This window comes from Mesoplodon mirus (genome assembly GCF_964341445.2).
Source record: "Mesoplodon mirus genome assembly, chromosome: 15".
NCBI lineage: Eukaryota > Metazoa > Chordata > Mammalia > Artiodactyla > Ziphiidae > Mesoplodon > Mesoplodon mirus.
The window spans coordinates 83,032,489-83,047,196 of record NC_138991.1 but is presented as its reverse complement, the minus strand read 5'-3'; the positions used below and the strand labels follow the sequence as shown (position 1 = coordinate 83,047,196).

Here is a 14,708-nt window from a genome sequence, read left to right as displayed (position 1 = left end):
TTTTAAAAAAAATAATTTATTTATTTATTTTTGGCTGCGCTGGGTCTTCATTGTTGCACACAGGCTTTTTCTAGTTGCGGCGAGCAGAGGCTACTCTTCGTTGCAGTGCATGGGCTTCTCATTGCAGTGGCTTCTCCTGTTGCGGAGCATGGGCTCTAGGAGTGCGGGCTTCAGTAGTTCTGGCTCGTGGGCTCTATAGAGCGCAGGCTCAGCAGTTGTGGCGCATGGGCTTAGTTGCTCCACAATTATGTGGGATCTTCCTGGACCAGGGATTGAACCCATGACCCCTACGCTGGCAGGAGGATTCTTAACCACTGCGCCACCAGGGAAGTCCCTTTTCTGATCTGAATGCCTATCTTTTTCTCGCTTATTGCTCCAGCTAGGACTTCCAGTACTAATGTTGAACAGAAGTGGCAAAAGTGATCCTTGCCTTTTTCCTGATCTTAGTGGAGAAGTTTTGGTTTTTCACCAATGGCTGCAGGCTTTTCATACATGGCCTTTATTATGTTGAGGTAATTTCCTTCTACTCCTAGTTTGTTGAGTGTTTTTTATTATGAAAGGGTGATGAATTTTGTCAAATGATTTTTCTGCATCAACTGAGATGATATAATTATCCTTCAGTTAATGTGGTCTATCACACTGATTGATTTTTGTAGAACCATCTTTCATTCCAGGGATAAATCCCATTTGGTCATGGTGTATAATCCTTTTAAGGTGCTGTTGAATTTGGTTTGCTAGTATTTTGTTTAGGAGTTTTGCATCTACATTTGTCAGGAACGTTGGCCTGTAGTTCTCTTGTGGTATCTCTGTCTGGCATTGGAAGTAGGGTGATGCTGGCCTTATAAAATGTGTACTTGAGAGGAATGTATATTCTGCTCCTGTTGGGTGGAATGTTTTGTATGTCTGTTAGGTCCATTTGGTTTATAGTGTTGCTCAAGTCCTTTGTTTCCTTACTGATTTTTTTTTTTTTTAAAGAAGATGTTGGGGGTAGGAGTTTATTAATTAATTAATTAATTTTTGCTGTGTTGCGTCTTCGTTTCTGTGCGAGGGCTTTCTCTAGTTGTGGCCAGCGGGGGCCACTCTTCATCGTGGTGCGCGGGCCTCTCACTATCGCGGCCTCTCTTGTTGCAGAGCACAGGCTCCAGATGCGCAGGCTCAGTAGTTGTGGCTCACGGGCCTAGTTGCTCCGCGCCATGTGGGATCCTCCCAGACCAGGGCTCGAACTCGTGTCCCCTGCATTAGCAGGCAGATTCTCAACCACTGCGCCACCAGGGAAGCCCCCTTACTGATTCTCTGTCTGCTTGTTCTATCTATGATTGAAAAATGGAGTAGTGAAATCTACAACTATTACTGAATTGCCTATTTCTCCCTTCAGATATGTCAATGTTTGTTTTGTATGTTTGGGTGCTCTGACGATGGATGCATATATATTTATCCCTGTTATATCTTCCTGGTTAATTGATCCTTTCACCATTATATAATGTCCTTCTCTCTTATGACAGTTCTGACTTACAGACTATTTTGTATGACATAAGAATGGCCACCCTGGCTCTCTTTCAGTTATCATTTGCATGAAATATCTTTTTCCATCCTTTTGTTTCCAATGTGCACCATTTAATTTTTTTAAATACAATTTAATTAATTAATTAATTAATTTTTGGCTGTGTTGGGTCCTTGCTCGCGGGTGGGCCTCTCCCCACCACGGTGCACCTGTCTCTCACCGCGGTGGCCTCTCCGCTGCGGAGCATGGGGTCCAGGCGAGCGGGCCTCAGCAGCCGTGGCGCATGGGCTCAGCAGCCGTGGCTTGCAGGTTCCAAAGCGCAAGCTCAGCAGCCATGGCATACAGGCCCAGCTGCTCTGTGGCATGTGCGGTCTTCCCGGACGAGGGATTGAACCCACGTCACCTGCATTGGCAGGTGGACCCTCAACCACTGCACCACCAGGGAAGTCTGCCATTAAATTTCAAGTGAGTCTTTTGTAGACAGTATATAGTTGGATTAAAAAAAAAAATCCAGGGCTTCCCTGGTGGTGCAGTGGTTAGGAATCTGCCTGCCAGTGCAGGCGACACAGGTTTGAGCCCTGGTCCGGGAAGATCTCACACGCCACGGAGCAACTAAGCCTGTGTGCCACAACTACTGAAGCCCGTGCGCCTAGAGCCCGTGCTCCGCAACAAGAGAAGCCACCACAATGAGAAGCCAGCACACCACAACAAAGAGCAGCCCCCGCTCGCTGTAACTAGAGAAAGCCAGCACGCAGCAACGAAGACCCAATGCAGCCCCCCCGCCAAAAAAAAAATCCACTCAGTCACTCTGTGTCTTTTGGTTGGAAATTTTAATCCATTTACATTTAAAGTAATTAATGACAGGGAAGAACTTACTACTGTAATTTTGTTGTTCTCTGTCTTATAGCTTTTTGGTCTCTTTTCCTCTTTTGCTGTCTTCCTTTGTGTTTCATTGAATTTCTCGTAGTGACATGCTTTGATTCCTTTCTTTCGTGTATATTTATAACAACCTATTTTCAGCTGGTAACAACTGTGATCACATACAAAAACTCTTTATATATTTTCCATACTCTTGTCTTTTAAGTTCTATACAAGAGTTAAAAGTGATTATATACACACGTTACAGTATTCTGTTTGTCTACATATCCACCTTTATCAGTGAGCTTTATACTTTCACGTGCTTTTGTGTTTCTATCTAGCATCCTTTCATTTCAACTCAAATGACTTCCTTTAGCATTTCTTGTAGGGCAGGCCTAGTGGTGATGAACTCCCTAAGCTTTTGTTTATCTGGGAAGGTCTTAATTCCTCCCTCACTTAGTTATGCCAGATACAGTAGTCTTGATCGGCAGGGTTTTTTCCTTTACTTTTTTAGCACTATGAATATATCATCTTACTCTCTTCTGTCCTGTAAGGTTTCTGCTGAGATATACTCTGAGAATCTTTTTTTTAAAATAAATTTATTTATTTTATTTATTTATTTTTGGCTGCACTGGGTCTGCGTGCGGGCTTTCTCTAGTTGTGGTGAGCGGGGGCTACTCTTTGTTGGAGTACGTGGGCTTCTCTTGTTGCAGAGCACGGGCTCTAGGCACGCGGGCTTCAGTAGTTGTGGCTTGCAGGTTCTAGAGCGCAGGCTCAGTAGTTGTGGCGCATGGGCTTAGTTGCTCCGCGGCATGTGGGATCTTCCCGGATCAGGGCTTGAACCCATGTCCCCTGCGTTGGCAGGCAGGTTCTTAACCACTGCGCCACCAGGGAAGTGCTCCTCTGAGAATCTTATGGGAGACTCACTGTACATGACAAGTTGCTTTTCCCTTGCTGTTTAAAAAATTCTCTTTGTCTCTGACTTTTGACCATTTGATTATAAAATGTCTGGGTCCATCTTAATTGAGCATCTTCATGATGATTATTTGGATTCTTTGTCACGTAATTCACATACCCCCATTTCTTTAGGGACAGTTTCTGAATATTTATTTTGTTCCTTTGGTTAGACCATGGTTCTTCTTGTGCCTTGTTACTTTGTCAGGATCTATATACATTTGAAAAACAGCCATCTCTCCCCGTCTTTAGACTGGCCGTGTACAGGGAAAAACCTTTACCAATCAGTCGGGCTATAAATTATGGAGGACTCTCAAACCTCTTCTGTGGATGCACCTTCTCTGGACCTATGTGTGTACATTCCCAATTCAGAGAGGTTTTGCTGGCTTTTTTTTTTTCAGGAGCTTGTAATCTCTTGCTCCCTCTGGTGTCTGTCTACAGTACTGCAGGTTCTCTGGAGGGGCTGTAAGATGCCCAGCTCTTTTTTGTTCTCAGTAGACCTCAGGCATCTAGAGTATGGTGGGTCTCGAGAATCAGTGCTCTGAGTTGGGCAAGAGAGAAACCAGTCCTTTGAAGAGCTCCCCCCTCCCCCGAAAAGCTAGAACATTGGGTATATGTCCCACTCTTCCTTCCTCCTGGAAGGAAAAGCCACAGAGACATAATGGCCTCTGTCTGCTATACTGTGGGTGCTTTGTAGCAGCAGCAAGCCTCTCAGCTCTTTTTTTCCTCAGAAGATTCCAGGCATCTAGAGTATGCAGGGTCCTATCAGTGCTGAGTCAAGTGAGACAGAAACCAGCCCCTTGGGCAGTACCCCAAAAAGCTGGGACACTGGATGCACACTCCAACTCTTCCCCTCCCTAACCAGAAGCTGGGAATTGGGGGTTTTCTCCTGCTCTTTGTACACTAAGCCAAAGAAAGGGGCAAAGGTGAGTGAGCGCATGCTAGTCCAAACCACTGCCTCTGTTCCTGATGATGTGAAATCTGGTGCTCCCTCCTGTCGGTGCCTAGATTCAGGAAAGACATAAGCCAGCCCCTTGGGTAAGCCCTCTGAGAAGTCTGAATGTTAGATGTATGTTCCAGTCTGCTCTTTGCCTCCAGGGAAGTGAGGAGTTAGGTGTTTCCTCCCATGTGTGCGACGTGTGCTGGGGGACGGGCTCTGGGGAGTGAGCTCCACTAATTTTCCTACAGGCCTCAAGGCAGCTAACTGCCCTGTATGGAGTGCAGGAGCCTCGTAACTGGTTTCTAGATTTCTCACAAAGGAAACTGGTCCATGTATTGTTGAATCAGTGTTTCTGTGGGGGAAGAATTTGGGGCTACCTATTCCACCACCTTGCTGACATCACCCCTAAGCATTTATTTTACCACTTTTTTTGCAAGTGACCTCTCACCCATACTCACATTTCATGGGCCAAAAGAAGCTACACGGCCCCCTCCAAGCTCAGCAGGGCAAGTATATTCCTCCCACAGAGAGGAAGCAGAATATCTGGGTTTTCTGCCTAGTATCTTAAGAGCCTCTAGGAGGCTTTTACTGATATCCCAGGCTGGATATTCTCAAAATACTCACGGGATGCTGTTTTAGACTCATAAGTACCCTGATACATTCCTGTAACTGTCCCTGGCATTCCAAATCATATATGAGCACTTTCATTGGCAAGGTCTAATTTGGAATCATACCAGGAAATAAAATTCCTAGCTCAAACTAGCAATTCCAGGAGACTCCAGAGGGGGGTGACAGTGATGTGCATCTCTCACCTTCATTACTCAACAGCCAAACAGATCTCCCTGCTTTTTCACTCCCCCATCCTCCTGCCTCAGAATGGTGCTGAAGGCCTGCATGGCTCTGGCCCCTCCCAGTTCGGAAGCCTTTCTCTTCACACTCCCAGTACCAGTCAGTGTCCAGGATACTACTGCTCCTTGGACCTACCACGTTCCACATCTTCACTTTCACTTTACTCCCACCCTTTTCGTCCCTTGGCTACCTCCCTTGCTCTCTGTATCTTAGTTCAGGCACTGCCTTCCCAGGCATTCTAGAGCTGAACACACTGGAAGCACACAGGACAGTCAGTGAGTCTGCTTTCTTAGTTCCAAGATTCCAGAGACTACTGAAACATTTGTTATAGCAACAGCCTGGGGTGGGGAAAACTTACTAATGGATACATCAATTGTAAGAAAATATCCAGATTTTACACAGAAATGTTAATGTTGAAAACAAAATGAGTAAGGTTTTAGTCTATCAGTGTAGTTTCTTCTTCCTTTTCCAATATCTACTTTAATTTCTTCACTCCCCAAAAGGCGGAGATATTATAATATTCAACTCTGATACTCTATTTTAGGAAAATGGCTTAAAACATACTTGTCTATGTGGATGCCAATATTATATTCCTTAAAAACTCTTAAGTGGCTTATAAATGGTTGACAAATTTCAAGACATTCTTAGTTCACGGAATAGGAGTCTAAAGGGAAGAAAGATTTTCAGCAGCAAGGCGACTAGACAGCTTTGGTCTCACCTGACACAATCAGTCCTTATGTGAACAGCTGAGTGAATCATCTACCGCATGTGATAGACATGCCACCATGACGCCCAATTCTTTAATCAAAGAAATACCACTTGGACTTTGCAAGTGGCAGGAAGCGTGTGCATGCTCATGTGAGCACACAGAAAAGAAGTATTTGAGCACAAGGGGGTGGTGAAAGAGCAAGCAAGAAAAATACTGGCACAGTGGAATAAACACAGAACCCTTCACATTTTACACTGCAGTATCTGCCCTTCAGGAAGATGGCATAAAACAGGGATCCAGAGCTGTGTAATTAAAATTCTGTAAGTGGCCCCCATCTCTGCAACAAAGTCAACCACCATTCACAAAGAACCAATCTTCACTTGCTTTCATGAAAAGGAGAGCACCCAAATCCTCCTCATGGGTCAGCATGCAGACAACCAGCACATACCTGTGCCCCAGAGGCAGTCCATAATACCACAGTTCAAATATGAATCTAGAAAAAATATGTGCCTCCCTACCTTCCGGCAGCGAGGATTGGGACAACTGAACCTCTTCACATCACTGTCCAACAGAGCAGGGAAGCTGCAAGAGGGGCACCTAGAATCAAAACAGCAGAAGGAATATTATTCAGAATATTAAAGCCTGATTTGTTCCATGTGATTATTCATACTAAGATGGAGTTTTCAGTTGGACAGCCACACCTCCTTTTGCTCCTTAACTTTTCCTTAAAACATGGACTGAGGCTCTGCTCTGTGCTGGCTCTCACCAGGAAATGCAGGTGCCGTTCTGGGTCCTGCCTCAGTGCAAGCCACTCAGTATTTAACATACCTTTCTGAGAACTCCTTACACACGTCATCTTTCCTCTAACCAACGCACAAGGACTGTACCTATAAGCCAGATGATTAAGAGGTGCCAACGAATGTAGGTAAAAATACGAACTGCAAACTTTTCTATGAATACAATTATTCTCTTTTTTAAAAGCAAGAAATGCCAGAAAACCTGGAGATAGAGCTCTGTTACAGAATTTTCATCACCAATGAAAGGGCCCAGGCAGTCTTCCTGACAGGGAATGAGTTGACAAGTGCCACTCTGACTCTGAGGACTCACCTGACGAGCTCATCAGCGTAGGCTGCAGCAACTTCTTCTTCTGCTTTTCGCTCATAGTATTTATACAGGATGGTCTGGGGAAGCACCTTCTCCAGTTCACTGGTTGGGAATGAACATGTGCAGCTGCCTTCCATGCAGCTGAGCTCTGACTAGAATGATATGGTCAGGAGGCAAAGGGAAAAAAAAATTTAACCAAGTTTTCAGAAACACAATAAAACTTCAGTGGTTAAATGCATCTTTCAATGGGAAGCAAATAAATCATGGTTTGGAACACAGACTCTGAGATGGCAAAGGTCCCCTCTTCTGTCCCCTCTTCTCTGAGAAACCACACTCAAAACAAGAAAACCATGAAACAAAAACACAAAGTCCACCTTTGATTCTACCAGAGGACGTCTATCAGCCTAAACCACAATATATGAAGACGGGAAGTAGATGAGGAAGGAAAAAATCGCTTAGCAGATTAGAGGAGGAAAGTCACAGCTCAGTGTCTGAAAAGCAGATACTCATGATAAGCAAGTTGATTCCCTCTACAGTCCGTGGAAAAGCTGGAGTTCCGAACCTCTTGGAAGGCAGAGATGAGTGGTAGGAGGGGAGGGGATTGACAAAATGCTATTGCACACTTAATAGGCTACAGTATAGTGTAAACATAACTTTTCTATGCACTGAGAAATCAAAGAGTTGTGTGACTCTTTTTATTGTGATATTTGTTTTACTGCAGTGGCCTGGAACCGAACTTACAATATCTTTAAACTATGCCTATATTCTGTTCATCACAACTACTCTGCTCAGTAACTGCTACTCAGGGGACTTCCCTAGTGGCGCAGTGGGTTAAGAATCCGCCTGCCGATGCAGGGGACATGGGTTTGAGCCCTGGTCTGGGAAGATCCCACATGCCATGGAACAACTAAGCCCGTGCGTCACAACTACTGAGCCAGTGCACTACAGCCCGCGAGCCACAACTACTGAGCCCGCGTGCCACAACTACTGAAGCCCGCACGCCTACAGCCCGTGCTCTGCAACAAGAGAAGCCACCACAATGAGAAGCCCGCACACTGCAACAAAGAGTAGCCCCCTCTCGCTGCAACTAGAGAAAGCCCGCTGCAGCAACAAAGACCCAATGCAGCCAAAAATAAATAAATAAATACATTTATAAACAAAAAACAAAAAGCAAAAAAACCCCTGTTACTCAGTCCTTGACTAAATTACAACTGATTTTAGAATAATTGATGTCAAGTGGTTTGATTATTGGTGGGGCATTTATGAAAAGCAATTTTGGTTTTTAAGTGTTCATTAAGACAAAACAAAACTTTCCATATTGTATGTTGGTGTCAAGAGAAACTGACTTTGGACAGAGAAATATAATCTTATATAAACTATTATTCATTTTATGGGTCTTCCCTGGTGGCGCAGTGGTTGAGAGTCTGCCTGCCGATGCAGGGGACATGGGTTCGAGCCCTGGTCTGGGAGGATCCCACATGCCACAGAGCAACTGGGCCCGTAAGCCACAACTACTGAGCCTGCGCGTCTGGAGCCTGTGCTCCGCAAGGAGAGGCCGCAACAGTGAGAGGCCCGCGCACCGCGATGAGGAGTGGCCCCTGCTTGCCGCAACTGGAGAAAGCCCTCGCATAGAAACGAAGACCCAACACAGTCAAAAATAATAAATAAATTAATTTTAAAAATATTATTCATTTTAATACAACTATATAAAATGTTTTAAAGATTCTGTTAAAAAATACTAATTTGCAGCTTCAAATGTTCAAACAGCCTGCAAGATTCTCTTTTTGAGTTCATCCTTCATTTTAATTTCAAACAGAAGATGACTGAAGAAGTTGGTGCTCCGGTGAGCTGGGCGTGAGAGCATGGAAGAATTAAACCATTCCCTGAAAAGAAATCTGCTGTGCTTCAAACCAACATAATCACACAAATCAAAGGCTGTCTAGGAATCACACACATTAGCATGTCTTAGCAGAGTTCCATATCACCTCAGAAAAGGCACTTCCATGAGGCATTTACACTTGTTTATACATGTGGTGTCCTCAAACTCTGTGAATATTTCCTATGTATGGACACATTGTACGGTTCTTACCTTTCCAGATCCAAAGACTGCCTCTTGGGCATATCTGATGAGACACTCTTTGCAGAACAAGTGAGCATCTGCACACTGCGTCAGTTCCTCAAATGGAAATTCCCCATAGCAGCAGCGGCACTCAATCAACTGGCCATCCTGCAAGCCACCAGAAACACACATGAAATTCCCTACACTCAAGTAGAGGGGGAAGCCATGTTTCATATTCCCCCACCCCCAAATACATTCTGAGGTGAAAAGCAATCCCTAGAAGCCATAAAACAATGATGAGCTGTTTTTTGTTTTTTGTTTTTTTTTTTTGCGGTACGCGGGCCTCTCACTGTTGTGGCCTCTCCCATTGCGGGGCACAGGCTCTGGACGTGCAGGCTCCGCGGCATGTGGGATCTTCCCGGACTGGGGCACGAACCCATGTCCCCTGCATCGGCAGGTGGACTCTCAACCACTGTGCCACCAGGGAAGCCCAAGCTGTTTTTGCTGTATAAATCTAGCTTAAGATGCTAGTACAAATATTAATACGTAGCTAAAGACAGTGAGAGTTTCATGTTTTTTTGGGGGTATTCTTTGGTATCATCCTTTGTATAAAGTTATCATATTCATGAACTCCATGGTACCAACAGAACTGTAACATCTATAATCAGATGTTAACATAACAGTCAGGGACAAGTGGCATGAGGGATATTATTTTTAAAGTTTTGGGCTTCCCTGGTGGCACAGTGGTTAAGAATCCGCCTGCTAGTACAGGGGACGCGGGTTCGTGCCCCGGTCCGGGAAGATCCCACATGCCGTGGAGCAACTAAGCCCGTGCACCACAACTACTGAGCCTGTGCTTTGAGCCCGTGAGCCACAACTACTGAGCCCGCACGCCTAGAGCCTGTGCTTTGCAACAAGAGAAGCCACCACGATGAGAAGCTCATGCACTGCAACGAAGAGCAGCCCCCGCTTGCTACAAGTAGAGAATGCCTGCGCACAGCAACGAAGACCCAACGCAGCCAAAAATAAATAAATAAGTTAAAAAAAAAAAAGTTGGATTTTGCTCCTTATTATAAGACAAGAGTGCGATGGGGTCACGACTCAGCCCGAGCTTTATCTTAAGTGACTACTGAAGCTATATAAAGCAGCATCTCAAGTACTGCGAGTACCAGGAAACTTATGCTTTTTATTAAGGGCAGTGATTGATCCAGTCACTAGTCCATTTCTACCATGTTAGAAAAGGCCAATACATGAGGATGGCTGACATCATACAAAAGCCATGTGGTCCTGAGGTTAGACACATCTCTTCCTTCTAACTCTATAAGTGATACGTGAATCCTAAATTTTGCTCTAAAAGTCTATCCAATGGATTCCAGGCAATGTTTTTTAAGGGGCACGACTCTAACAATATTATCTTCCCTCCAAATCTGATCCAATTTGGAAGCAAAAGTGACTATAATGGTTTAAGTACCTGACTGTAACTTAGCCGAAGCTCAAACTCAGCAGATCAACAGCAAAGGTTATACGGGAACCAATTTGTCATCAAAATGCTCAGGAAATGTGAGAAGAGAAAACAGCTAATGAAAATACCCAGAATAAATTGATTAGGTGAGATTTTAACTACCTTTTGATACTGTTCTTCATTCATCTGCAGGGCAAGCAAAAAGTCTTCGTGCTGAGGAACAAAAAACCATACACACAGATGCAAATTTAGTCAAGATGCCACAAACCATTTAGCATTTACTTTCATAAACATAAAAAAACCCTATTATTAATAGTCATCTTTTCAGTTACACAGTTTAGTAGTTTAAAAAGTTACCTGAGAGTAAATTTAAAATGCATCAGAACACTACACATGAAAAAGGAAACCATATAAGTACCAGAATATATGGGGGAAATTCCTTAAATCTGACTCAAAATATAGAAGGAATAAAAGACTGACATAACACACTTAAGAGTACAGAATAGCATAAGCCAAAAAAAAAAAAAAATGAATGGGTAAAAACCAAGCTTGACAACATACTTCGTTGGTGAGGTTAGCGGGAAACAGGCACTCTTGTACATCACTGGTGGGAATGCAAAACAGTACAACCACTACGGAGGGGAATTTGGCACCATATAACAGTTACGTAAGTTTTTACACTCCAATTTATCAATCGCACTTGTAGGAATCTATTCCAAAGTTACCCTGGGGCAGAAATATGAAGTGATGTATGCGCAAAGTTATTTATCATGGCACTATTTATAATAGCAAAAAACTGGAAACAACCCTGAATGTCCCTCAATAGGGGAATAATTGAATCAACTCTGGTACTGCAGACAATGGGACACTAGGCAGTTTTAAAAAGGAAAGAGAAAAATCTCCATGGATTGCTGTGGAGTCAAGAAGCACAGTTAAGTGAAAAAGGCAAGGGTAGAACAGTGTGTACCTTTTAATAAGAAAGAAAGGTTTATAAATAAATATATATATACACACATATATGCTTTTAAAATAAAATAAAATAAGAAAAGACAAACCAAAAACTATTAATAATGGTTATGTATAGAGGGAGTTAGAGGACATGGGGAGGACAGACAGGACAGAGGCTAGATCTCTCTGAATGTTCCTTGTTTTATAGTTTTGACTTTAAAAATACTTTACGTAACTGAACAACAGAATTAAATGAAAAAGAAATTAAAAACCAATTCCTTAAAACTTAAAAATAAACAAATAAACTTCTTTGCTTGCCAAGTTAATGGCATAACCACACACTTATTTCAAGTAACTTTATAATATTTTAATTTCAAATTCCTAATCTAAGTTATAAATAAATCCTAGACCATATTTAGCAATATTATTGGTAATAATACTGGGTTGTTATTTGGGATCTACTAAGTATACAACATAGGATAAAGGAAATAAGCCGTTATGGTAATATAATTAAGAGCCAAGATTTTCAGCATAAGAGAAAAGAAATGCTTACATAAAATGAAAGAAGTAAAAAAAAAACCTGTAAACCAAAGTTGAAATAAAAATCTTAGTATGAATTTCCACTAAGAGAAAATATGACACCTTGGAAAAGTTGGTGATTCCAGGTCCAGGTTAGGAAAAGCAGAAGTTGAACCTGGGTCACCAGGTGTGCCAGAAAGCAAGGATACTGTCAAAGACGACTAGGTCCAGGACAGAGGAACTAACTTGAAGGTGACGCCACTGGCCAAAGGGACAATTTGGACATCAAAAAGATGACCACAACCATCTTGCCAATACTTCAACACTTCTCTGATGAGACTGGCAGTGATATTAGCAAATGTGGTGTTTTGATACTATACTATGACATGTGCCAACATCTGGAAGGTCTACATAACTCAGTGAATCGGTGTTTATGATAAAATCATGCATGGGTGAAAGATCTATTCGAACTGCAAGCTACACTACCAGATTTTAATGTAACAGATACAGTCACAGGTAACTCTATGACGGCTGCATCAAGATGACAATTCTCCAAAAGTCCAAATTCTGCTTGAGATCCAGAATTTTATCATTGGTCATAAATAATCACTTCATTCATTTTTTTTTTTTTTTTTTTTTGTGGTACGCGGGCCTCTCACTGTTGTGGCCTCTCCCGTTGTGGAGCACAGGCTCCAGACAATGCAGGCTCAGCGGCCATGGCTCACGGGCCCAGCCGCTCCGCGGCATGTGGGATCTTCCTGGACCGGGGCACGAACCTGTGTCCCCTGCATCGGCAGGCGGACTCTCAACCACTGCGCCACCAGGGAAGCCCCCACTTCATTCATTTTTGAGGAAATTCCTGCTAAATACCTAATTTTGAATAATCATAGTTTTTCTGTCAGTCATTTTTTCAAGTAAAAATGGTGGGGTTTTTTCGGGGGGTGGGTAGGGAGAAGGGCCTAATTCAGCAGCTTGCAATTCGATGTTACAAATGTTTCTCCTTGAGAAAACCATCATAGTCAGTATGCAGCAAAAGCACTTTATGCATACATTCGGCCCTCCATATATGCAGGTTCTGTATCCACAGATTCAACAACCTCGAATCAAAATTATTTGGGGGAAAAAAAATTCTAGAAAGTTCCAAGAAGAAAAACTTGAATTTACAGTGTGCTGCCAATTATTTACAGAGCATTTACATTGTATTAAGTGTTGTAAGTAATCTGGAGATGATTTACAGTATCCGGGAGGATGTGTGTAGGTTATATGCAAATACTATGCCATTTTATACAAAGGACTTGAGCATCTATAGATTTTGGTATTTGTGGTGGGGGTCCTGGAACCAACCCCCTGTGGATACAGAGGGACAATTGTACTTCCCATTTTGTCATACAGAGTATTGAAAAGATGTTTTCAAGGGTTAAAATTTCATAAAGTAATAATTTCAACTGCTTCATCAAAGCATCAAATACATTTTTAGACGACATGGGCTTTTTTTGTTGTTTTAAATGTGAGTGCATGGTGGTGAAGAAAGTAATGATTTCCATTAGAGTTTGGTGCCACTGGCTTGATTCACCCTAAGGCACCATTACTTTTGTTCCTCAGTACAAACTCAACAATGTGAAAAAGGTAAATATCGTCTTATCATGATAAGAGATCTGACGTCGCAGACATCCTAAAGAGTCTTGGGAAACCCAGGGGTCCATGGGGCAAATTTGAGAGTTGCTGGTCTAGAAAACACATATAGGCACACTTCATTTTACTGCACTTTGCAGACAGTGCCTTTTTTTTTTTTTTTTAAAAACAAACTGAAGGTTTGTGGTAACCCTGCATCGAGCAAGTCTATCAGTGCCATTTTTCCAACAGCATTTGCTTACTTCATGTCTCTGGTTACATTTTGGCAATTCTTGCAATATTTCAAACTTTTTCATTATTATTACTGTATTTGTTATGGTGATCAGTGATCTTTGATGTTACCATTGCAACTGTTTTGGGGTGCCATGAACTGCACCCATATAAGACAGTGAACTTAATTGATAAATGTCATGTGTGTTTGGACTGTTCCACTGACTGGCCATTCCCCATCCTTCTCCCTCTTCTCCCGCCTCCCTATTCCTTGAGACACAACAATGCTGAAATTAGGCTAATTAATAACCCTACAATGGCCTCTAAGCATTCAAATGAAAGGAAGAGTGGCCCATCTCACTTTAAATCAAAAGCTAGAAAAAATTTAAGCTTAGTGAGGAAGACATGCCGAAAGTCGAGACAGGCCAAAAGCTAGGCCTCTTGCACCAAACAGTTGGCCAAGTTGTGAATGCAAAGGAAAAATTTTTGAAGGAGATTAAAAGTGCTACTCCAAAGAACACACAATGATAAGAAAGTGAAACAGCCTTACTGCTGATATGGAGAGAGATTCAGTGGTCTGGACAGAAGATCAAACCAGCCACAATATTTCCTTAAGCCAAAGCCTACTCCAAAGCAAGGCCCTAACTCTCTTCAATTCTATGAAGGCTGAGAAAGGTGAGAAAACTGCAGAGTCTGAAGCAGGCCGAGGTTGATTCCTGAGGTTTAAGGAAAAAAAGTCATCTCCATAACATAAAAGTGCAAGGTGAAGCAGCAGATGCTGAAGCAGAAGCTGCAGCAAGTTATCCAGAAGATCTAGCTAAGATAATTAACGAAAGGTGGCCACACTAAACAACAGATTTTCAAATGTAGACAAAACAGCCTTATATTGAAAGAAGATGCCATCTAGGACTTTCACTGCTAGAGAGGAGAAGTCAATGCCTGGCTTCAAAGGACAGGCTGACT

General features: G+C 42.7%; 1 protein-coding gene across 3 annotated transcripts in view; it reads right to left on the bottom strand.

The window, feature by feature from the left end:
- Positions 1 to 14,708, bottom strand: part of RNF216 (ring finger protein 216) — a 170,456-nt gene that overhangs the window by 95,787 nt on the left and 59,961 nt on the right. For all 3 annotated transcript variants that reach the window (XM_082645719.1, XM_082645718.1, XM_082645720.1), the window contains 4 exons: positions 10,599 to 10,649; positions 9,005 to 9,142; positions 6,919 to 7,067; positions 6,330 to 6,408 (listed from right to left, as the gene is read on the bottom strand). In XM_082645719.1, coding sequence (XP_082501845.1) covers positions 6,330 to 6,408; positions 6,919 to 7,067; positions 9,005 to 9,142; positions 10,599 to 10,649 — 417 coding nt within the window. The remainder of the gene's footprint in view (positions 1 to 6,329; positions 6,409 to 6,918; positions 7,068 to 9,004; positions 9,143 to 10,598; positions 10,650 to 14,708) is intronic.